The sequence below is a fragment of the Amphiura filiformis genome, chromosome 3, assembly GCF_039555335.1.
Source record: "Amphiura filiformis chromosome 3, Afil_fr2py, whole genome shotgun sequence".
Taxonomy (NCBI): domain Eukaryota; kingdom Metazoa; phylum Echinodermata; class Ophiuroidea; order Amphilepidida; family Amphiuridae; genus Amphiura; species Amphiura filiformis.
In genome coordinates, this window is record NC_092630.1 from 36,303,123 (window position 1) to 36,329,193 (window position 26,071).

At 35.5% G+C, this 26,071-nt stretch overlaps 1 protein-coding gene across 2 annotated transcripts in view; it reads right to left on the bottom strand.

Moving 5' to 3' along the window:
• LOC140148437 (ras association domain-containing protein 1-like) overlaps window positions 1-26,071 on the bottom strand; it is an 83,452-nt gene that overhangs the window by 23,218 nt on the left and 34,163 nt on the right. Inside the window, exons 1-5 of one of the 2 annotated variants that reach the window (XM_072170375.1) lie at window positions 23,747-23,949; window positions 23,285-23,365; window positions 18,487-18,534; window positions 15,064-15,182; window positions 13,551-13,658 (exon numbers count right to left, since the gene is read on the bottom strand). In XM_072170375.1, the coding sequence (XP_072026476.1) occupies window positions 13,551-13,658; window positions 15,064-15,182; window positions 18,487-18,534; window positions 23,285-23,365; window positions 23,747-23,855 (465 nt within the window). In that variant the 5' untranslated portion in view covers window positions 23,856-23,949. Of the gene's footprint in view, window positions 1-13,550; window positions 13,659-15,063; window positions 15,183-18,486; window positions 18,535-23,284; window positions 23,366-23,746; window positions 23,950-26,071 lie in introns of those variants that run through there. The other variant, XM_072170374.1, reaches the window with a different exon arrangement.

The window sequence follows — 26,071 nt, forward strand, 5'->3', positions numbered from 1 at the left end:
GCATTAGGTGGCTATGGTAAATAGATACCAAACAACAAATGTTAATGGGGTATGGTACAGCACTGAAGAATGCTGTCATGGCTTCTATAGCAATACTCTGTCGCTCTTTCACTTTTTATGTATGCACAATTATAATTTAGAAACAGAAACAAAGTCCAAGTCAGAGTCCAAGTATGTTTGAAGGGAGAGACTTCAGCTAGTACTATCTATAACAATGCCTCTTAGTTGATACTCTTTTTTCCTATATCTTTGCAATTAAACACTTATTAAAGTAAAAAATACAAATTCTTTTGAATTGATTTAATAAACAAGTGACCTCCCCACACTGCAACAGACAAATTGTTTAAATTTTCATAATTTCATTTCCTTCTGCTTGATCTTGAAGCAAAAACCTGTCATCAGATTTGTTTGAAAATGTTGAAAAGGTGGTCTGGGGCGGCTAGAGCATGATGTGATAGTTTCCTTCCGTCTAATCACCACACCCCATCGTTTACAAATTTGATTTGGTTAAGCATGTGTAGCTGACATTGACATTGGTGTGAACAGCATCTCTGTATAATAAACGACTGGTAGCCCCTGATAACTTGGGTGGGTGTGCATCACATAATGAACCTGCTCACAGGTCTCATCTTGAACTATGAATGAGCACTTTTGATGCACTAAAAAAACATCCAATCACATGTTCAGCAACCAGCCATTTTCATTTCTTCATTCTACAGGTTATATTCATATTTGGCTGAAATGACATCAAATGGGTCAAATGGTTCTGCATATTCATGTTACAGAACACAATCAAATACAGATGAAAATACACACTTCCATGTGTTCATTTGTCAAAATTAATGTTGGCAACTACAGAATCACTTCAGTGAACTACAGAATCACTTCAGTGAATTTGACACATTTGTAGAAGTGAACGGTTTCAAAGATGGTAATGTTAAGAAAAATGATCTACTTGCCTAGTCTGGCTAACCTGACATAATTATCTCAACGGTATAGTGATGTAAACATGGGAAATGATGCATTATATGCGACATGATCAAGGGGAATGAATCACATGTCGGCAATTTTTAGAAGAATTTTTTTACATCATATTCTGTCAGTTTCATACATTTTGATGCAAACTCCATCAAAGTTGGGCACCTGGTTACCGAGTTATGAGCAATTTATCAATGGCTGAAAACAATATAAAACAGAAAAACACTGTTCTTGCCAATATCTCAAAAACAATATTAGCGACTTCCCACTCATTACCTTTGATCATGTCACATAATGTAACTTAAGAATTGAGCAGCAGCAACACACAGTGTCAAGCATGTCTAGTCTTTCATTATATGGGGTAAAACGAGGTTGATTAATAACTGCATTAAAGTAAACCATAGACTTGTTGCTTCAAGTAAACCTATGCAATGGATACCATCATTTGTCAGCAATATTCTTTGAAATGTTACCGGATCAAGGGAAATAAAAAAAACATAATTCAAGTCGATCATGCCACTGTTTTTCCACGGAAATAAAAAACTTTAATTATTAATGTTTTATTTTATTTTTTCTCAATATTAAGTGAGCTGCGCAAATAATCTTTTTCATCTTTTTTATGATATATATTAAGTCAGGTTACCATTTGTTTTTGTTCAATACAATGCTAAAGCAAATAAGCCAAAGCTCATAAATATGTCAAATCTCAAAACTCTTCACACACGTGACATTTCTAAAATAAAAGAAGCAGGCCAATAATTATACTAGGCACCTTTCACGAAAACGTACCCTGGAAAATAAACAACTTATTAACGCTTCTGCGCTTAAAAACAGCAGCCCTTGCAATATCAAAATGGATGAATAGTTAGAATAAACAAACAGGTGCAATGATATAGAACACTTGAAGACTGCCATGAGCCGATAGGACGTCGGTTATTTTAAGGTGTTTGGAGTTAACACAACCATGGTACTATGCATGCGATGGAACTGACCATCGCTCCTCACTACTGATTCACTTCCTAGAAGTTGTTTTTTCCAACGGGAGCAAATTTAGCAGGCGTTGCCATGTAGTGGTGCATTGAAGTCTTGCATTAGTAGGTACCTGACATTTTTTGAGATAATATATTTTTCAATGATTTACCTAACATATGGCCAAGTGGAATTGAATTTGAGCTTCCTGTCACTTTGTTACATTAGGTTTTTTTTCGCTTTTTTTTTTTTTTTTTTTGTGAGGATGTGGCAAATATTTATCATTTATCCAATAAAATGTCAATATATTTGCACACTATACCAAAGCATTATGAAAAAACTTAAGTGGAAAATAAGTTTAGAATATGCAATTGATTACAGATTCTAATTTTGTGCAAACTTGAAAGAGTGCAAAATGCATAAAATATTGTGTACCATAATCTGTGATTTGCTGTAACTGTAGAAGTAAGAGCCAGTAAATAACCTGTGATCTTTTAATTGGACTTCGAGGTGTAAATATCTAAGGCTATATTGGTTATTATATGGTGACACAATCAGTCACATTCAATCAAATCAAGGGATTGTGGTGACTTCATGTATGACTACCGAGCGATTACCCTGCAATGATTCCCTGTCCGTTTAGTCTTTGTCATCTTCAGCTCTTTAAAGAAAACTGGCAAATTGGTGTGTTCTTTTGATAAGGAATTTCCTTAATTTAAGTGGTCTAGCTATTTGACACTTATTTTTAAACCTTGACTATCTAGTATGCTAGACCTGTTTACAGAATTTTGAACTAAGGACAATTGCGTCAAATATGGCCTGGTTCTTTGTACTCAGGTACAGTGAGTAAATAAGGGTTTTGCATGTAACATGAAAGCTATTTAACTAACTTTGCCAAAATAATTTGATCATGTTGCAATATATTGTAATACATGAAAACTGTGCAATATTCTTCTGTAAAAAACAACCTCTTTCCATCCCATAAGTGTTCCTCTACTACCGGCTGAACTTGTTTGAATTGATGTTTATTTGACCCATGAGAAGCTTGTTTGCTGCGTGTGTGCACTATCTCCACCCTAACTACAATTATGTTGCCTTGAGGAGTCAGTAGCATCCTCTTTGCCTGCATCATGGTGTAAGGAATGAGATTAGGAGGCCATTTTCTCCATCTATTAATAACCGATGGCTCTTCTTTAAGGTCAGGTCAAGAGGAGAATTGATTTGTTTGGGATGCTATCGGAAGATGTTATGTACGTGTAAGGGCAAATCGTTCCAAATTTCAATTGCCCCTGTGAAAAATATTTGCCAATTGATGGTTAATACACGCAAAGGCTGCTTTTCTTGGAATACATTGAAAATGGCCTGTGCAATCAAAATATACTATTACCCCAAGACAGAGAAATTGAAAACACTCGGACGCAAAACACACTACCATGTAGTAGATAAAATATATCTGTATTTATACAGGTCATTATCTCATTACTGTCACACATAATTATATTTTACTTCCTTCTCACATGTCCACACAGGCGCGGTGGGTGGGAAGATTTTTGTTGTTGTCGTGTCCAATACAAAACCAACAGTGAATAAATAACCACCTAATCACGCCCGAAACCCGCTGGCGGTAAATCCCATTGGTTCCCGGGTCGAGCCAAACAATACAAATTTATCTGCATGACAATGATTGACATCTGACCCGTAAACAATAACATGGATTGGTCCATTTCTCAGCAAGGGTAAATTGAGTTTAACTTGTTGCACTGTGTTAAACTTTATTTTGAGTCCTGTGCCCTGGTTTAAAATTTCCATTGGCAATTGTTATTAAAATTAACATTTCATCAAAATTTGAAAAAAAGGAAGAATTATAAACTGCTTAAAATTACAAATAATGAACCGCCATTGATTGTAACCCATCAACTATTTGTAAAGAATGGTAGAAAATGGTTGTAGCTTTACAGGCCTTAGAGGACATCCTCCCGCATCCATATCATTCTAAAACTGATTCCATACAGATTACTTATTACTGGTAATTGATGATCTTAAAATTGGCATCTACATTGCTATCCCATCAACAACAATCAGAAATGAACTTGAAGAAATATACTAGAATTATGCCGTAATTAAGATGGCCCCCACACAAAGGTGTGTAAATAGCAAAGTAAATTGCAAATATGCTAATAATCTCATTAATATTCATAAATATGCAGATAATATGACACAAAACTATACAGCACATCAGGCCACCATATACTATCACAATACCACGTTTGAAGTTGATCGGTTATTGCGTTTAAGCTGCAGAGTGGATTAATGAAAATGTAAGCAAAATATGCAAATCAGCTCATTAATATTCATAAATATGCAAATAACATGATATATCAGTCCACCATATCCAATCACCATACCAAGTTTGAAGTTAAATTTGCTTCTGCCCCGGACAGCCAGCCAGCCAATTAAACAAACAGCCAAACAACCGACCAGCTAAACAAAGAGCCGGACAGACAACCAACCATTTGGATCATAATATAAGCCCCACATATGTGTGGGAGCCAAAAATCACCTAATAAACTCAAACATATTAGCTTTTCTTTATAAAACATCATCTTTTCTGCTGTCTTCATCAACAACACAAGGTATAGACATGGCTGACGAAATATCAATCCGGGATATCACTGAACATCAAAACAACAAGCACATCCCATCTTTGCATCCTGTTCTACAGATAAAACATGGCTGACCCTTCATTGGTTGCATGTAACAAAATCACACAAGGCCTAGGAATTGAATTAATCAAGATGAAGTAATATAACAAATCATACGATTGATACGAACAGTCGTCTATACTTACTGATTGCATTAGGCCAAGGAGATAGTTGAGATGCCACAACGGCCGGCCATTCGTTATCGCAACCATAGGTTAGCTAGCTAACATAGCCTACGTATGCTCTTCAACTCAGTCATACGGTTTCTACTAGAAGTGCCTTCAGCCACTGATATGACCAATTGACATTTCACATTCTCTCATCTCTAGGGTGCACAAGGATGACCTACTTATACATCTATGTAAAGAATATCTACTGATATACGCAAGATGGGTACTTATAGCCACAAGCGCCATCAGGTCAATCAACATAAGTATGCGAAACTTTGAACTTTTACCACCCTAACTACAACTTCAAAATGAAACCCTATATATTTACTTAATGAAGGTGTCAGATGTGTTTGCTAATGAGTATCATGTTTCTGTTTTATCATGTCCCTAATATAACCTAACATGTTTTACTCACACAAAGTTGCTAAGTCATTTTCATGAGTTGGTTGAAAGTATGTTAAGAACTTGTCATTCAATGTGAATGTAGGTTACATGTACAGTATCCAATGTACATTAGAATCAAATATAGCATACAGTTTTAAGCTAAACTCCTCAAAAAAAGTTTGGAAACTTACCAAAACGGCTTTATATCAGAAAAATTTGAAATCTATTTCCATATTATTTTATATCAATACAAGCATTGTTCTTTCCTGTCAAAAATGACACCAAATTTGTGACCATAACTTATTTCATTGTTGAGTAACTGTCTTTGAAAGACAAGGAGGTCTCAAACAAAATGTGCCAAATCTGTCATTGTCTGCGCCATTTGCAGCAGTAAACATGAATAAGGAATACCACACTGTTTCATTAAAAACGGTTTCAAAGTACTGCTAGTCTCACGTACCGGTCTTCTGCAGCCGTTGTTTTTCTTGGATGGCCACTTCTGGGTCTGTCTTTGACATCTCCCGTCTGACGAAACTTGACTTTTGCTTGGAGATCATACTGCAGGAAATCCAAAAGTTGCCGCAACGTGATTCTTAGGTATGCCAGCCTCAAGCTGACCAATAGCACGAGCCTTATCCAGGTCTGGTAATCGAACCATGTTTGATTAGAACTTTCTTGCAAATGACCACTATGAAGAAATGACCAGCAAGATACGTTGACTTGCGTTGATCTGTTTGAATCCACATGTAGTAGAACTGCTAATCCCATACTAGCACTTTTCATTCAACATGATGTACCGGTACTGCAAACAACGTTTCGTTTCATTCATTCTTTTAAATTCATGTATTAAACCACTCGTTCATTCATTCAGAGCAATAAGATGAGCGCAGATAATGGTAAGTTTCGCACATTTTCTTTGCGACCTCTCTGTCTTTCAAAGAGAGTTACTCAGCCGTGGAATAAGCTATCGTCACAAATGAGGTGTCATTGTTGAAAGGAAAGAACAATGTTTTCGCTGGTATGAAACAATATGGAGATAGATTTTAAAATTTTCTGATATACAACCGTTTTTGAAAGTTTCCAAACTTTTTTTGAGGAGTTTATAAGTACAGAAATTAAATCAAATATGGGAACTTACGTTTAGTTGACACAACAAAAATTACATATGACAGCATTCAAGCTTTGACTTACTTTTTGTGGCGAGAATGTTGAAAACATAAAGTGAAAGATATTCTACTTTAAAAAGGAACATTTTCTAGGGTGAAATTTTGTGTAGAAACTGAATCTGACATAAAAAATGCATAATTATCAACTTGAAAATTTCCCCCATAGCACTGTACAGGCATATTTCTGCCCGAAATCCTCAAAAATGAGTGAAAATTTGCTCTAAAAAAAATAAGTCCTTCAAAATGGGGATACTTGGGGCTAAATAAACATAAACTTGCTCTAGAGGGAGGTATTGGCAAGAGCAAGTTTGTGTTTGTTTAGCCTTAAACCTCCCAGTTTTGAAGGACTTATTTTTTTAGAGAATCCATTAATTTTTCACGCCTCAAAATTCTTAGGGGTGGGGTAGCATATTGCAAGTTATTTTCTTTTCTGTAAATCTAGCTTACTTATTTATTATATTACCATTTAGCTATTGAAATACTGAGCAAAAAGACACTTAAAGCATCCCTATAGCTCATACCATTGTGGAGATATGGCCTTTTAAAATAGAAAATGCGGCGAATATCGTACTTTTTTCCAAATCAATTGTCACCCGAACGCTCAAGTTTCTACTGCTGCTACGAAAATAAAGAAATATGTTGATCCCATTCAATGCTTTTAATATCACAATTGTACCCTTGTTACACAATTAGTATAGAAAATTAGGCTCTATTTAATAGTTTTCATGTTCATTCACTCACAGGAAATGTGCAAGTCAATTTTTTTGTCACCCCAAAATGGCTATTTTCGGCCAAAATTGGACATAAAATTGAATTTTTCTTGAAATCTATAAAAGATAGGAAGTTTTAAGTACCAAAATCTGAAACTACATGATATTTTACCATTGGAAACATATAAACAATCAAGAATTTTTATTGTTTTCACCCCTAAATAATTTTTTCACACTTTTGTCCGCCAAACGTAAGTCAAAGCTTGAACGCTGTCATATACTATATATAGCTGGGCAGATTATTACCACAATTGTGCATTTGGTGATACAAGCACCAAAATTGGTACACATGCTTCTGTTTGGTCACTAAATACAAAAATAACGTTAGCCAGCTTAAAATCCAACATGGCCACCATTTTTCAAGATGGCCGCCATCGAATGATGGATATTAATGTTGTGGTGGATAAAGTTGCAATACAAGCACTAAAAATTGGATTTAACTGTTCTTTGGGCCTTCCTATGGGTCGATAACAACATACCAGCCACTTAAAAATCCAAGATGGCCGCCATTTTTAAAGATGGCTGCCATTGAAGGCCAAATATTGATATAACCGAAGATCAAAAGGATATACAAGGGCCAAAATGAGAAATGAACATCGCTTTGGGTCCATCATCATGAACATTACAAATAATCATTAGCCACTTGATAATTCAATGTGACACATACAATGTAAAGCATAATCATATTACAAAGTATCTAAGGGTCACACAGAACCAAATGTTGCACTTCATATCTCCCTTGAACCTATCGAGACAAGAATCAACAAGGTGGGTCCCATTTTCAAGATGGCTGTCATTATCAAGATGGCCGCCATATTCAAGATGGCCGACACCATGCATCACAGCTTAGAAGTAAGCAGTTTGAAGTTAGTATCACATCACTCTTGCCGTTGCTTCGTGATCACCCCCATTCTGTTGCCACTATCAAGCATGGCATGGACAAAGTTAGAGACACAGTGGCATTAATCCAGGACTCTCATTACTGCAGACCAACCACTCGCTACATTAGCCAAGCAGATTCAATGGTCCTGATCTGAGAATTACGGTGAATGCAAGTTTGTGATCATGTTCGAAGGATTACACATCGAGATGGCTGTATTCCGTTCCATTGGATATCTCTTCTTAAAGATAGTGGTTGAACATCCAAGTGCACTTACTAAAGCTAGTGTGGCATCGCCTGGTACTTCAGGGTCTTTCTTGTCAGCTTCAAGCATCACAAGAACGCGCCACGCGCAACAAATAACAGCTGTCGGTCTTTATAGGCTGATTAAGATAGCATACAATGACTATATACTCTAGTGAAACACTTGAGAACAGAAAATACGTAATCAGTTTCGGAGACTGGCAAGAGGGAAATGTCAGAGCCCGGACAGTACTGATACCATACTTCTTTGCTAACAATAATTTCAATTATGCATGTTGGATACAGTTTATGGTAACCCTTGATGAGCAACGCCGTCCTGAAGTAGCCAGCCCTCGAATTAACCCACGGCACCGACGGCATATTGCCGTGGGTGCCCACCCCCATTGCCGCAATGCCCTCAAAATATGTCCTTTACCGGCGGCAGTCACTTGTCGTGCCCTAAATGAAGTTGCCGTGGGTCCCTAGCCGGCCAGCCCTGTCCCTTCGTTATAAAATCATTAACAAGTACTGGTTAAATCCCAGCAAAATTGTGGAAAATTAAATCGAAAATCTTGAACACGATCTCTATTTTGAGCATCGTAACCCAGCTATCAATCACAGTATGCACAATAGTTTGTTGTGAATTAATATTCATTACCCCATACGTAAGCTTACATATTCAGCCAATCACATCGGCTTTTATACAGTTTATACATTATCTGGTTGCTAGAAATCTGACATTCTGACTTCATTTTCTCGATTGGTCAGAGAAATACCTCCAACGTACTATCGACCAATCAGAAACGCTGTTAGTAACTAAGACTCCTCGACCTCGTGTCGTAAACAAAATCTGAGCTGGGCAAATCAATTGTTCTCTCGATTATCAAACATTGACTTCCCATTGCAAACCGATGGCGATACTCTTCCGGTCTCGTCTTATCTTGTACATGTGAGCCCATCTCTAGATATGTTTTGCGAAATAGTTTTTATCCGGCGAATTTTATCAATATTATTACCAAAGTTACAGCTATTTCATCGCTGTTTCGATTCAGATATGCAAATAAAAACTAGAAATCGCAAAATTTAACTAAATTAAACTGTTGATTTTTGATTGCTTTGTATTATAAAGCAGGTTTTTTAAAGCAATCAGGTTAGTTTTAGTGTAAAGTTGAGAGTCGAATTTTACGTCTTTGGTGTTGAATTCAGCTGACGGTAATGCATCTATTCGCTTTTGAAAAATTGCCTTGGTGCCCTTCTCAAATTTTCAACAGTTGCCTTGATGCCCTTTTGAAATATTACAAATTGCCGTGCTGCCTTGCCTTTTCAGAGAAAATCCACGGCAATTATCAACTTGCCCTAAAAAAGTTGCCGTGCCCCTTCAGATCCTTAATTCGAGGGCTGGAAGTAGCCAATGAGTTTCGGAATAGAAATCATATCGGAACTTCTCAGCAATGGCTATAGACGAAGCTCATGAACAAGTCAATGCTGTTATTGAAGGAAGGTGACGGTGAGCAATTGGTGTGACTGAGGATCCATCAGCCCTCAGAAGGTGGATAGTCGCTGACACTGAAGTCAGTCACCTGGTTTCTGAATATGAAGCAACCCAAGAGGCGAAAAATGCAACAGTAAACACCAACCACCATGAGCAAACAATGAAAGTACAACAAGAGTTCCTTGATAAAGCTTGGAACCTAACCGAAGTTCTTCAAGACATGGGCAATCCTTTCCAGGAGGAGTCAAGTGACTGGATCTTTAATAACTTAAAGGACATTGCACAACCTAGTGTTCATGAACTACTTGGCAAACATTATGAAAGGGGCACTGAGAGATTTTGTGAGTTTATCAATCGACTAGAGAGCCAAGAACAAGACTTGTTCTATAAATCCATCACAAAGAACACAATTAGCTTCTTCACTCAACGGACGTGCTGCCACTGATTCCAAGCAGAAAGCCAGACTGCAATCTCTTCTCACAGCTCTTCATATCATGCCAAAGCAGGCAGTATGATATAAACGAGTTATTCAAATATGAAAACCAACCAGTTCTTCTGAGTGACAACGGAAAGCTATACATGTGCCCGAAATATGGCCTTACTGATATTCTTCAATCTCAAAGACCCAGAAGTAGAGGCTATCGTTGTTGATGGATCAGCATTGATAAATTGTCTGCCCTCACGTAACTGTCATCCCATATGTACAAGCACTGTCTGCCAAGTACAAGATAACAGACAATGTCTTTGACGCTACCTGCCTTCAAGCTTAAAGTCTGAAATAAGATTGAAGCCAGGAACAGGAGCCAGAAGACGGTGACAGGATGTGTGGTGCTGAGAACAATACAGAACTCTTCCATTTCCTTGCAGACAAAATCGACGACATGGATACAGTCGATCCGGTAGTCGTAACTAAGGAGGAACTTGCCCTCAGCAATAATGTGATAAATTTGGACGATAGTTCTCCATGTAGCCACGAAGAGGCAGATACGCATGTGTGTTTGTATACGTCAGGCATGTGGTAAAGGAAGGCAAGAAAGTCCTTATGATAAAGGCAAATAATATTGATGTTGTCGTCATTGCAATACCGTAAAATTCCGTCTACAAGCATATATATGCCTCTAAACGAGGTTTTTTTTTGACACAAGAGACAAGAGGCAGACACTCTCAACAAAAACGTTATTTGGAGTTTGAACAACTATATTACTGATAAAGGCGGCTGTACAAACATGTATATTTGTAAGACCAATCTATTGCAATGATTTTGAGAAGGGTATTGGCCTTTCATATCTTTCGTTAAAAAACCCCTCGTTTAGAGGCATATATGCTTCTAGACGGAATTCTACGGTATCTACTTTGCCATCCTTGCAAGAACTTGGCCTGCAGAAGTTGTGGCTTGCCTTTAGTCAATGATCATATCTGAGATGTATACCAATACATGAACTAGTTGATGCGATTGGCCCTGAAAAGACTATATGGAATGCTCTTTGTTCACGCTTTTAGTGGTTGTGATTATTGAATCTGCCTTCCTTGGTAAAGCAAAGCCTGGCAAACATGGAATGTGCATAATGGGGTATCAAATGTTTTCTCAAAACTAAATATCTGCCAACACTTGATGATGCTGCTGCTCTTGAGACAGGTTTGTAGTCACAATGTATGACAGGTCCAGCACTGCTACAAGAGTGAACTCATTTGATTCGATCCCACCTACTCGAGCTGCATTGGTAAGCAGGCTGCCTACCGTACCAGACAGGTATGATTTGGAGTCAATCAACAGTATCCCAGCCAGAGGGCTGGACACAGGAAGCTGATATTTGCAAGATCTACTGGAGTACCTTTCCTCCTATTGCGACTATTGGCCAAGAACTAACAAAATGTGGATGTACTTAAGGAATGTCGTGGACGATGCCAGTGTTACAAATATGGTCTTCCCCGTACACCACAGTGCTCATCTTAATGCCAGGACTGATGAGAACAAGTTTTATTACATGTTAAAACACAGATTTGTAAGCATCAAGGGTACACTAATATGTCAAGCCAGATCAAAACTCATATCATCAGGCTCTTCAATTATGACAGTTAACTGTAGCTTCACTGTATGACCATTTGATTCTTTGTAACATTAATATTTGTTATTCAATGGCAGCCATCTTGAATAAAATGGCGGCCATCTTGGATTTTAAAGTGGTTTTTATTTCTTCATGACAAGATACACAAGGAGAGGGTAACTGCAACTTTTGGTACTTGTACATGTATGACCAATTAATTGTAACATCAATATATGTCATTCAGTTGCGACCATCTAGGAAGAAATAGCCGCCATCTTGAAAAATACAGACGCCTTCTTGGATTTTTTAAGTGTTTTATATTTCTGCTTGATAAGTGACACAAAGAAAGGTTAGTTGCAACTTTTAGAGCTTGTATGACCAATAAATTCTTTGTAACATTAATATGTGTCATTCAGTGGCGGCCATCTTGAAAAAATGGCGGCCATATTGGATTTTAATTTGGCTAACGTTGTTTTTGTATAAAGTGACCCAAAGGGAGTGTCTGTACCAATTTTGGTGCTTGTATCACTAAATGCACAATTGTGGCCATATAAGTCAATAATCTGCCCAGCTAATAGTGGTATGTTGATTATGTTCATGATAAGAAATTCTACTTTGATTGAAGATAAACAAAAATCAAATGAAATGTGTCCAAAAAACACAACACCACCAAAGCGTAGGATATTCAAGATATTGAGAAAGTATTTAGGGGGTTTACATGTATTTAGGGGATTTACATTATAATCTAAAATGGTAACCTTATTTCAACTTTTGAGTTCATCAACACTTTCGCCAAATAATTTCTGATAAGCACTCATATTCAGTGGGTTTTCTGTCAATATTTGGAGAGGTTGCTATGTGGTAAAATACATTCATCCTCCAAAAAGTATAAATAAAAACAGCAAAATCCAAGATAACAGCAACACCACAACAAGGTAATTTATGCCAGGAAAGAAGGAATTGTGGACAGGATAAAGGTGATATATAATGTTTTTTAGGAGTACAGTATAAGAGATTTTTCTCAACCTCCCCACATTTGTTAATTTATCAATGGATAAGAAATGGGATTTGCATAGGGATGATGTAAATACCCTTATGAAGCTGGTATCTGGACAGCGATCAGAAATGAGGAAACTTGAAGACTGTGTAGTCATGTAAAGAACTTTTTTGAGTATGAATGTCACACATGCTGTTCAATGTGTTCATGTGGTACAGGCTTTGATTTGTGATGATCTGACATAAGGTAGTGGGTTCCAAACTCAGTAGTTCCCTTGTTTGTGCAAGTAAGCAAGACCCTTCCCTCTGTTGCTCCTCTCGACCCAGATGTATAATTTTGTATAAGGGTAGCATCTTATGCAGAAAAGTGTAAGGTTTGGGATATGTGGTGAATCCCCCGAAATATGTTATACTAGAGTGGAATCGGGCCTTGTCGCTTCTAAAACATGTACTTTTGGCCTGTGACATAGGCATGAACCTTTACATTTTCCATGTTGTTGTTCATGATCTGATATGTAGGCCTATTTGAATATCCAATGTAAACATTAGCTTATTTATTGCAGATTCCATTTCTCAGAAGTGAGACAGAGATATGGAGAAAAAGAGAAAAGGTAGAGAGGGAATAAAGAGAGAATCACAGGTGAAAACAAAAGAAAAAGAGGGAGAGAGATGGATATGAGAGAGGGAGATGGAGGGGATGGAGAAGGGGAGGGGAGAAGGGGGAGGGGAGGGAGAGAAGTAAGATTTCTAATTACCAATGTGAAGACATCTTTTTCTGAAAGTGTGTTGAATTCATCTATTCTTCTTCTAAGCTCATCTCTTGACAGCCCCGACCATGTTTCAACTGTTTCTTCAACTGTTTGCTGCAAGTGCAAAAATAATTAAATTATAGGTTATTTATCATCTAATTACTGTATTTCAAAATATTGTTTATAGGACATTGTTTCATATGCAACAGTGTCTTGTGCTCCTATGTGGCAATCAATACATAATTCACAATGAATAAAAGATGACATTTTCGTGGTTTGTAGCTTACTGCATAATACACATACCTGATTCAACCAGAGGCATACTGCATAGGTAAAACTACCTGCCCTGCTTTTTAAACAGTAGAACCCTTAACAGCATCAGGATAGAACATGATCATACATAGTGCAAAAAAATCCAATTCTTCCCTAATATTGATGGGATTATTTGCCTATTTATAGTCATGACTTCCTAAATATAGATTTGAAATATGGCTGACAATATGGTTGATATTGTCCCATTCCAGAATATATAGAGCTGGAAGGGTGCAAATTTCTCCTAATTACAGCATCTGTTTTTCTGTTACATAAAATGCAAATAGCTGGATAATTTTGTACCCATGATTTTAATAATTTCAGGAATAATACCATCAATAATTGTGACCCATCACATCAAAACCAACCACTTCACGGCAGAAATGAAAATTGAGATTTAAACATAAGGATAAACTGCTGATATTTAGCTTTAAAATTACATCTTACTTGTTGAAATCAGATACAGTAAAAATGTTTTATCAGGCAAAACAAGCTCAAATTTCTTTTTATTTTCTTTATATTTTCTCATCTTCTTTAATTGTTTTCTGTCAATAAAGCCAGCTGCAAAGTAGTCGGGTTTAATGTGATGGATCACAATTGCTTATGTATTTTATCTACTGAAACAAAATTTTTAATGAAAAATACATTTTAAATACATGATCCAAGAATATTGGCCTTACATGTAGTTGATGCACACAGGGTTCGCAGGTTTTTGCCGCAGGTGAAAAAAAACACGGTTTTAACCGCTTGGCAAAAACAGTTTTTGCCGGCAAAAATGGCAAAAACTAAAAAAGTGATTTATAGTTCAGTTTTTTCATCTCAAAACAAATTATTAAGTTACAAAAATAATTTCCTGAGTGTAGCAAGGCCAGATTTTGTAATTATAAGTAACAATAATAACATATTAAGAAATTAAAGGCATGTGTTTTCATTGCTCAAGAGCATTTAACCGAAATGTGGCATATATCAAATTCAAAACTTTTTCATTTTAAGGACTTGATGAAAAAAAAATATGTTGAATGATTCATTAAAAGTTTTATGTTTTTGTTTATGAGCTTTCTGTGTTACTTTTTAATATTTAAGTGACTATAAGTGAGTTTTTGACATTTTTTTTTGCCATTTTTGCCGGTTTAAACCGGGCAAAAACTGGCTATAACAGGTTTTTGCCACCGAATCCTGGATGCACATATCCTGTGGAATATCTTACCTCTTCTGAGAATATAGTTTGTTCCTTTGGTGTGTCAGGTAGTTCTTGGTGTATAGGTGATTCTGTACAGTCTAATCGCACATCTGTGTGACATTTATAATGGCAGGTATATTTACAATCTGTTCAGGAAAAAAGTTGCCAAAATATGCAAAATTAATAACTAAAAGAGATGATATTTCTTATCATGTGCATAAAATGCAAGCTATCTTGTAGAAGACCCTACAATTGTGACATTCAAAAGTGTATGCATCATTCTTAAAGAAGTCACCAATAATAGGGTGTTCTAAAAAAAGTAAAAATATGCATAATGCATTTTTACAAATAAACACTGCTTAAGTTAAAATCAGTTTCAGGCAATGTTGATGAAATTTATATAGCCATTATACCTGTAAACCTAAGTGCATATAATATAAGATGCACACACCAGGTAGCTACTGTAAATGCTATTATATTTGTGGTAATTGTATTTCATGAATTTCGCAAATCAACATATAATTGCTGATAGAAATCCATGTGAAACATTTTAATATATTAGAATAACATTTTGAAACATTATAGATATCATAAACTGAGCAATTTATACATTTTTTTCCAAAACTGACAAATGTTGAAAATTATGCACACAAAGAAAAAGCCTTTATGATGAAGTAATTTCCAATTGTTTTAGTGTGATCAATTTGCGCTGACCTTTTCGCTATACCGCCAATATTTCTGTACTTCGTGCAGCGTGTAGTTACTTATTACAGCTGACTTCCATCATAATGAATTCAAATGTTAATATGTTGATGTCTCTTTTAAGATTGTACTGCTTTTACATAATTGAAACATCAACCATATTTACACTTGATACTGTCATAGGAAACATAATGTGTGCATCTCATTTTGGATCAAGCACTTTTTAGTGAACAGGTTACTGTATCCTTAATTCCAGAATAAAGCAAATTCGTATACATTTTGTGAAAAATATAATTTTTATATACAAATTGAATCAATATATAATATACGCTTCATGTTGGATATTAATGACAGAATTTTTAAACAATACAGTCTAGATTGTGGAATGCTCTAATTCTTGACAATTTCATCAAATACAGACACAATATTTCTCCTAACATTTCTCCTAAGCCACCTGTCTGTACCTAATGAACCACAAAATACAATAACATCTTCAATCTAAAATGAACTAATGTATTACCAACGTGATGGCTAAGATCAATACTCAAGAGGTTGGAGCCTCAAATTCCCTCCTCTTTTCTCCGCAACTCGCGCTTAAAGGGGTTTCAAATGCATGCCGACTTGAATGTACGCCGAGTTGAAAGTACATGAAGCATGCAAATTGTGTGTCATGCATTGGGTATCAATGAGAGAGAGGGATGTGTATGCAACACAATATCACATATGTGTGAAAATAACATGGGTGAAGATGACACAGGGATAGTTGCAAGGAATGATATAGTGCATTCATAAAAACATCCAGGTGATATGTGACAAATAATGTGACATTTATCCATGAGCGACGAGTAAGTATTATAGAATGTGAGCACAAAACAAACAGCACAAAAACAAGTCATATACTTTTTTGGAGAAAACAACACAGAAGTAAGTTAAAAACATGAAACTAGCAATAATACAATATATATTTTTATATAGCTGACTATTAAAGGTCATATGTAGTGCCAAGTTCATGATGAACAGATATTCATATTTAAAATATGTATTTGGGAACTCCCTTGTAGGTCCTCATTAATCAGAAAATGAAAGTTGAACAATAGGATCGGATATGTTTTTTCATACCTGAATTTCCTGATGTTCACATTTTAGGAAATTGCATTTTACTTGCTATTGCATACCGGTGAGTGTACTGAAAACAATCATGATTTTATGATACGTAATTATGAACTTTTGAAAAGTCAAACAATTTAGGAAATATTAAAACTGTGTGAAAATATTTTCCAAACACTCTGAAGTTGGCAAATAGTTTACAGTTTTTTATATTTTTATATTTTCATGTTCACTACTAAAAATCTAAGTTATCATAAATTTGCCAAATTTGTTACTGCATCATGTCAAAATGACCAGTTTCACCAAAAATGTTTGTTGTAAGGTGCCAAACTGAAAGACATTTATTTTCAAGCCTGCAAGGATCTATAGATCTGCATGTACATGTATGCACATTCATGTGAGCTAAATTACTAACACTGCTGTCCCTAGTTGGGGAAACTCAAAACATCATGGCTGCACAACTGCACAAACAGTGAAAGCTTCTGGTTAAATACACAATTAAATTTGACAAAAAGATGGAAATTGGAGAGAATAATGCATACACAAGCTGATGGCCACAAGCAAAAAAACCTCTTTTTCAATTACAGATAAATATCGTACAGCAGAACAAATAAGCCCACTTGCTATGCCTAGTTTACATGACACTATTCTAAAACCAAACCAAATCCCTGCTGCTGATGCTGCTATTTCAGTTGAACTTTCATCACTGTTTTGCATTATTTCACAAGATAAATAGCCTCTCTTTACATAGGGTGATACAAGATACAAAACAAGGGTTTTTACATTAATTTTGCCAAGGGAAGAATATCATCTTACTGTAGTATGATGGACATTCATAGGTCAATGTGTACAATCCAATTCTAATCAAATTTGTAATAACAGCAAATGCAATCTTCATCATTACCATCAAATTTGCACTCTTGAAGATTGTACCAACAATTGATTTTTGCCAACTGGGGAAAGGTACTAGTGGACTAAATGACCGGTACACCATTGTAGGCCCTGTAAATACACACTGTTGACTTCGACTTGGAAAATCATTAAGTGCTATAAGTTTACAAGATGGTCCAATCTTTGATACCACTGTCCATGATGGTCCCCGGCTAGCTGCTGCTTATCAAAATTTGGTTACTCCACTTTATTCACTAACCCAATCTTGAAGTGCATCATATATCCTGGCTTACATATTCAAAGGTGGTTTAAATATGAAGACAGGATTTTGGTATTTGTAACATCCTCTCCTAACATACAAATTGGACAGTTCATTCTTCTCTAAGAGAGCTATTGAAAACAATAGAATTCTCTTGACAGATATCATTAAACTTGCAAAATTGATCAGTTTCCCCATTTTTAGAATTAAGCACAAAGCCAAGGTGAATTTCAGTTAAGGTGAATGGTGAATACATGTACACAATTGAATAGGACATTCAGAGGGTGTGGGACATTCAGGAGTGAGTGTGTAGGGAAGGTGTGTGACAAGTGCAGGTACGATGATAATGATGATATCAACAATAAGACAAAAGACAATGAATTCCTACCAAACAATAAATATCCATAATAATGATGATGAAAAGTGCATTACAGTATATGCAAACATATACAATGCTATTTGCTATATAGTTTGATTGCATTCCAATTTACCTTCTTTTACAATGATGCCATATGCAATTTCTAAGTACTCTGGGTCTTCTGTCAAGTGTAAAGAATAGGTGTACAAATCTACTTCAATATCAAAGGTCAAATCCTTTTTTTACAATTTTGCAAATAAAATTACTCCAAATTATTGAAATGCTATAGCGATTTCAAAAATGCTATAGCGAATAAAATTAATCCAAATTATACTCATTAACCACTACATGGACAAGTAAACATTTGACCTTCACAAACAAAATGACAAACACACAAACAATATTCTTTAACAATATTGAAATCCTACTTATTAACCACAACACAGACAGTAAAACAATTACATGAGCTTCAAATATGAACAAACACACACAAAATAAATATTGTTAATTTATGCTGACCAACTGTTTCCCGGGGATTGTTTTAAAATCACTAGAATTCTACTTATTTAGAGTGAAAATATTCCCTTGCAGTAAAATATTTAGTTCCCGGCTCATCAAAACAAAGTCACCTCTCGATTATCAGTCAACTTCTTCATGTTATCTTATTTAGAATCAATTTCTGCGGAGGTGGGTGTTAATTGTGAAATGTCCCGAGGATTTATGATGGCTTCATTATGAACACTCTACCAGTTAAAGTATGCCGTCATTTTACGCGATAAACTGCCCTCCGTGCACATGTAAATCCTTAAATTAATGATTAGTTTGTATTTCTAATCACACCATGCCAGCGGATTGCAGCTTAGGTCAGTAAGAAGAGATTGCAATGTAGATTTCAAAGTAATAAGTACATGTATAACACTGAGATCTTAATCATGCTCATCTGTCAGGACACAGTTCTTGAACACCAATATGTGTAGACATTCATGGAATGACCTTTGAATGTGCTGGGTACTAAAATTCATACTCAATAATTTGAGGTCAGATTTTGAGCTATGCTTTTTCATGGAGGTCATTGAACTCTGCAAGTGGAAGTGAGACAATTTTGGCTCATCAATTAAGATCATTTTTAACTTATCCCTAATATGACACCTGTGAAATGTTTGTGCTTCTGATATGAATATATAAATAGTGCTAACAGAATATTATTTCCTTGAAAATATTGAAATATAGAAAAATTTACAAAACATTTGTATTAATTAGTAAATATATCTTTATTTTTCATAACAGGATGTTCATAACTCCATTGTAATGCAGCCGAGTGATTTTGTATTGAAATTATTTTACTGTAACGAACATGGTTAACTTCAGTCTATTTATAAGTAATTCTGTGTATTTAAATGAATAAGCATGGCTACCTATTGAGATAAATTGGAATTAACGTAATGACGTAGCTATATAACATGATTAGGTACTCCAGCTGATGCCAATATGACATGTAAATTGTATCATCAGTAAGCTGAGCATCCTCCACATATTTTAATATGGCTGAAATAATTTGCATTTCAAAAGTCAAATCCTAGTCTCTTACAATCACATGATGGGAGTCTATGGTTCAATCTGAGTCACAAAAACTATAAACAATTTTGAGAAAATGTCAAGAGCAACATCTGAGTCACAGAATGTATAAACATATAGATTTTGAATTTGAGGATATTTCACAAGCAGCCATAAATAAGCACTGCTTTCCAATGAAAGGAACATGTGCAGGGGTTATTTACCGGTACTAAAAAATAATGTCCATAAAGTAATTTCTATTAATTTCTTTTACCATAGTTGATACAAATGTCATTAGCCTTTACAGCAGTACTAATTAATGCCATTGTTTTAGCTAATGAATGTTCGAGACACTTAGCAGTATTACCATTAAAATTTACATAAATTTCTGACTAATGGTCTGCCACAAAATGAATCATTAACCACAAATAAGTGGTAATTCTATGTTTTTTGATCACCACTCTACAATCTAATGAATTACTGCTATCAATCATAATCAATAATCATAATTTCTATGAAATAATTAACTGATGTGATAAATTTGATTAAATCACAGAATTTGTACAAATAAATAAACGATATAGTGATTACTACTGTCAATCAATATATCCGATCTTTATTCTGTTAAAATTTTTGTAATTTCCATTCATTCAAAGGTCAATAATTGATGTACTATGTAAACCTGAATGATGTATTGAACTTGAATTCTGAATTTGGTTTTAAATAATGAAATACAGCAGGCTTAAAGAAACTCGTCAGTTATATTCATCCTTGCTGTTCAATAACTTGATAATTTTGATTATTCTGAAATATACATTTTGTTAATTGGACTTTTCTTTTCATTTGACACCCCCGTTCGTGAACATTGAGCAAGAATTGACCAAGATATGCACCTCAAACTCTCAAACCCCAAAATGAAAAGTTGCAATTTTAACCATTCAATTGTGCCTGTTACACTGTGTGCTTTATTGATTGGCCCGTGGTGCTTGTGTGCAATACAACGATGCGTTCCCATTGAAAATCGTTGAAAATGCAACTTTTGATTTTGGGGTTTGAGGCTTTGGAGGCGATATCTTGAGTCAATTCTTGTTCGCTTTTTCACGAACAGGGTGTCAAATGAGAAAGCAAAGTCCAATTGACAAAATGTATATTTCAGAATAATCCAAAATTATCAAGTTATTGAACAGCAAGGATGAATATAACTGACGAGTTTCTTTTTGTGCCTGGTGTAGTATGGAAATAAGCTAGTAAATTTATACAGCAGATGACCAGAACTTGAAATATTAAAGAATATTCAAATTATTCATTTTGATAAATAAGTGACAAGAGCAAAATGACTGACTGCAAAAGATTGTATCAAATATACATAGTTTCATAAACCGATAATCGGCTGAAATCATTCGCTGAGATTTAGCCGTGATTTGTGCTAATTGGATATCATCGGCATGATATATTGGTAAGAGAGATTGGCTAAATGAAGACATCCCTATCACTAATGCGCACAACATATTGGATGCATTACAAGGGTTATGAGCTGGAAGTCTTTCATCAAAAATACAGGCAGATGTGGACAGGTGAATAAAATAGCTGCCAGGTAATTTTGTTATCACTAATTGTGTGCAGAAGCAGGCATCACGTTTAATTATACATATGTGTACTTTCAGGTGTCAGTGACTCTTTAGAAACAAACTGAGGTATGACCTAGTTTTCCCCAAAGTTAATGAGCACAGATCTGTGATCCAAAACATGAAAGCCATATTATGTGCGATCTGCTCCACAACGACGCCCACAACTTTAAAAGCTATGGGTTTTATTGTGTCGATTTTTGAAACCGCAAATACAAGAAACCGTTATACTGCTCAGAGTTTAGATCACAAAAAATTAATAGTGATGAAACATCCGCTACACAGTAGACCCTAAAAGTGAGTACGACTAAACGTAGGATCACTTATTTTGAAAAGTTTGTATAATCATGTTATCTTCATCAAGCAGCCACTACACCCAACTTTGCTGCCTTCACCTTTGAATGTATTCTCCCTTGCGGGGCTACCGGTGATAATAAATCTATGCTTTTCGGTATAAGGTTATATTTATTTTTGTTCGCATATTAAAAACATCATGCATGGTTGTGCCCTTCTATTGGAATATCAAATGTGAGAAGGTTAGGCAAGTTCATTGTAGACCCCAGGCTCAAAACTTTGCTTTGATATCACTCTAGGAATAGATATCTCATAGATTATAATAATTTTAATAATCGGCTGCAATTTCATCAAGAATTGAGAACCGTGTGTAATTAAATATGAGCACAATTTTGCTGAGAGCAATATATCTCAAAACGTAAACAACATTATTAGCAAACATAATAAAAGGGGGAAAAGGTAAGGTATTGGAAATACCTCCAAAACAAAATATCACAAAAATTAATTCAGTATGAACTTGACATCAAATAATTTCATAAAACTTTTGGAACTCTATGTAAAATTAAAAAGATTTGAATCGTAGAGTAAAAAGTCAGAGATCAAACTATAAGAAACAAGGTAACAAATAAAACATTTGACATTTATATCATGAATCATCACGTTCATGTAACAAGTCTTGGGGCCCAGGCCTACAGGGGACCAAGAGCAGTCCTGTCCAGGCAGAGGGTCCAAAGCTAAACTTTTGCTAAGAAATTGCCTTCTGATGAATATTTTGGTGTAAAAATATAATATTTTGTGCCATTCCCATGCAAATCCTAAATAAAGGGCTCATCTTTGATACTTCTATTATTTTGAAGTGATTATTTTCCCCATGCCGAGCCTGGCACTGTTCTCAGCGGCCCTGTATCTGACTATAAATACCTGACTTCCTCATGCTGGTATACATAGTTCATATCCTCACCGAGGAATTGCATCATGCAACATATGGTGAAATGACGGGACACTTTTAGAAGCGCTTCAGCTCTCTTGGCCTGACATTTACATGTAGGCCTACATCTGTTGCATGATTCATTTCATTCATGTTATTCTTCAAAGATAGATTTTGAACTAGTCAATGGTCATTGAGAAAATCTATTTACATAGTAAAAATCCTCGGGACAAATTGAAATTTTTATTCTGGGCTCACTTGTATCCATATGAGCTCATTGAATAAGGTGCAGAATTTTAAGAAATTAGTCAAGAACTGGAAAAGATACAGCCAATTATGTTACGTTTCCCTGTAAATGCTTTTAAAATTCTGAAAATATTTAACAATTTGTGACTCATAAAAATATACTGATTGTGGTAATGTTGGTGACTGAATTGAACTTTATGAAGCCACAATCACAAGGCCTTAGTAGGCCAACACTTAAAACATAGATACACAAGACATAGCTAAAGAGTAGTTTTATTCTATACCTCTCCAAACTGGATTCCAATACAGCCATACATAGTCCTGCGCTGCCTCGTTTAAATTACGATTGAGCGTGGCGGTGGTTCCTGGTAGTAGTATAGGAGAAGGATCCAATGTCAATGACATGTATGATATCAAAAATAATATCAATATTTTAACTAGCTTAGAATACAATATAAAGGTTACATTTGTCCATGCATGATACTCTAACATCTAAGGCGGACTATGAAACCTGAGCAATTTTGAAACAAAATTACGATTACATTACTGCTACAGAGTTTCCTCATAATCAAAATGACTCCTAGGCCTATGAAATACTACACTATATGTTCCGCATGTATCTTGTACGACCACAATATTTTATCTATTACAGTTTACTACAAATCATTTCTTAATGACCTACACAAATCAGTTTTGCTTCCAACAAAATCAAGCTATAAGTTCAAACTTTGATCACTTAGGCTTACCATTTTCATCGTCATCATCATCATAATCAAAATCATGTAAGTACGAGTAAAAATCAAAATGATCCTCTACGAACGGCATTTGCTCTGCCATCATACATAATGTTGCCATATCGAACTACAACACCGTGACACTCTCAGCCCACTGTTCCATAAAAAAGTTATTATGCCAAAGGGCCAATTTTGCAACAAAACCAGTCCTTTTCAGAGTCGGTACTACTGTCAGTAAAAAGTGGAAGTATTGTCATGTAAATGCGTCTCACAGTGACTTCCTTAAATGGTTGCTATGGTCCGTGGTTGGTTTCCATGACAAATACTGAAAATTAGCCTGAACGTGATCGATAAATATCACAATTATCAATGTCAATTGAAAGTCAAACGTTACCTGCTGATCTAATAGGGGTTATATTTAGAGTCAATTTTGAAGTCATTCACAGGTGGACCGTGATCAACAGGAACTACCATTTTGTTTCCTTTTGCATGTTCTGATGAGTCAAATTAATGTGTTTATTTACAAATACACCTACCGGTAGTACTATTACTATATACATCTACACCTACATTTCTACTTCATACCAGAGATCCTAGCATAGAGTGACTTGGAGTCAGTTTGTGCATGGTAAAAAGAAGCATGAAGATTAGTACCTCCAAATTTGCATAGCAAATCAGACATGATAATGATAAATGTGGTTCAGTTCCTCTGATCGCGATACCCTCAAATAGCCCGCAGAATGCGCATGGAACAGCCATAAGCCCACCACGGCGACGACTAGGGTGCAATTGGTTATTGCCAGGGATGGTTTGTCACACACAGCAATAAACCATGCAGCGATAATCAGTCATACAAAAATTCAGGTGCTCCAGCTAATGCTCACATTTTTGACAAGAGCTTCAGTTCCAACCTCCATGAGTTCCTTCCCAAACCAAACCACTTTTGTCACTTGAGTGAAGCATGAATAATGTAAGGCTACAGTCCAACTTCTGGCTTTCTTACTATTAAACTCCTCTGGCTGGGGTATACATTAACAAGGTCTTCAATAAAGATTACCAATTCATTCACAAGGTTTCAACGATGAAAATAAAATTCCAAAATTAACAAACCAATATTTTGGTGCAGATATGGAATTTAGGTTTGATTTACAATAATGTAGTTCTAAATATAACAAATGTTAATGCTTTGCCCCAGAAAGTGGCTTTTTCAATTTCATAAACGAAGGTGAAATTATAGCAATACAGATTATACAGATCTAAAAATATCCATAGGGTCTGGCAAAGTAGCATAGTTTTTACTAAAGCAGACATAAACTTGCATTATAAACACTATGTGTCTTTCTGCTTTGAAGGCTTTTATCATTACCATCTTAGTTATCACCGAACCCCCCCCAAAAAAATATAAACATATAGCAACTATTTTGTACAGAGTCTTGTCAATTTCAATTATGCATGATAATGCTCTATGAACAACCTCATTACCAATCTTCCCATGGACTCCTGCGTCTCTTCCTATCTCAAACTTGTAACCTGATCTTGAAAATTTGCCACTTTCTATCAAACACCTCTGTGCACATACGTATTTCATTAGTATCGCAGGATTTGTTTCATATCAACATAATATCATCATCGTAATAGCCAGAATTATTCGCAGCATGCACAGCGGTTTGTCGCTAAATTATATGCATTGTTTCTGCTATAATGCTGCAACGACAACTTCATCTTGAGAAGCTCCTGGCTAGTATAGTATATCCAGGTCAATATTAAAACTAGACTCCTCCATTAGAACATTTTTCATGTAAGAATATGTATAATTAAATTGATTGAAGGTGTAACGGATAGCTTGATCATGTAAATTCATGTGCACAATTCTGCAGGCACTAAGAGGTAGCTAACCTTGTTCACTCACCAACATATGTTTTAAATACCATTAAGACTGAATTATAATACAGGTAAAAAAATTCTATCTGCACTTCAAATGCACCCAAAATACCATTCAAATTTCAATGTAACTGGTTGAAAATGAACGGCTTAATATAGAGCATGAAATATTAGCATTTCTGATTTCAGTTCAAATGATAAAAATATAACGAAATATGCTTGAATCATGGTCAATATTTTCTTGAAATCAATTTTTCCGACAAACATCTTATTTTGCTGGATCATGCAGCATATATCCCTTGGCGTTAGTTTCAATCTTACTGCTGTTCCTGGTCTAATTGGATTGGTTATTAAAGTTACTCAAATATATACTTGCAACATGATTATCTCATCATCTGGGTTGCCATATGTTCCATGTACAATTTTAACACATTTTCTTATCAAATTAATTTAGTA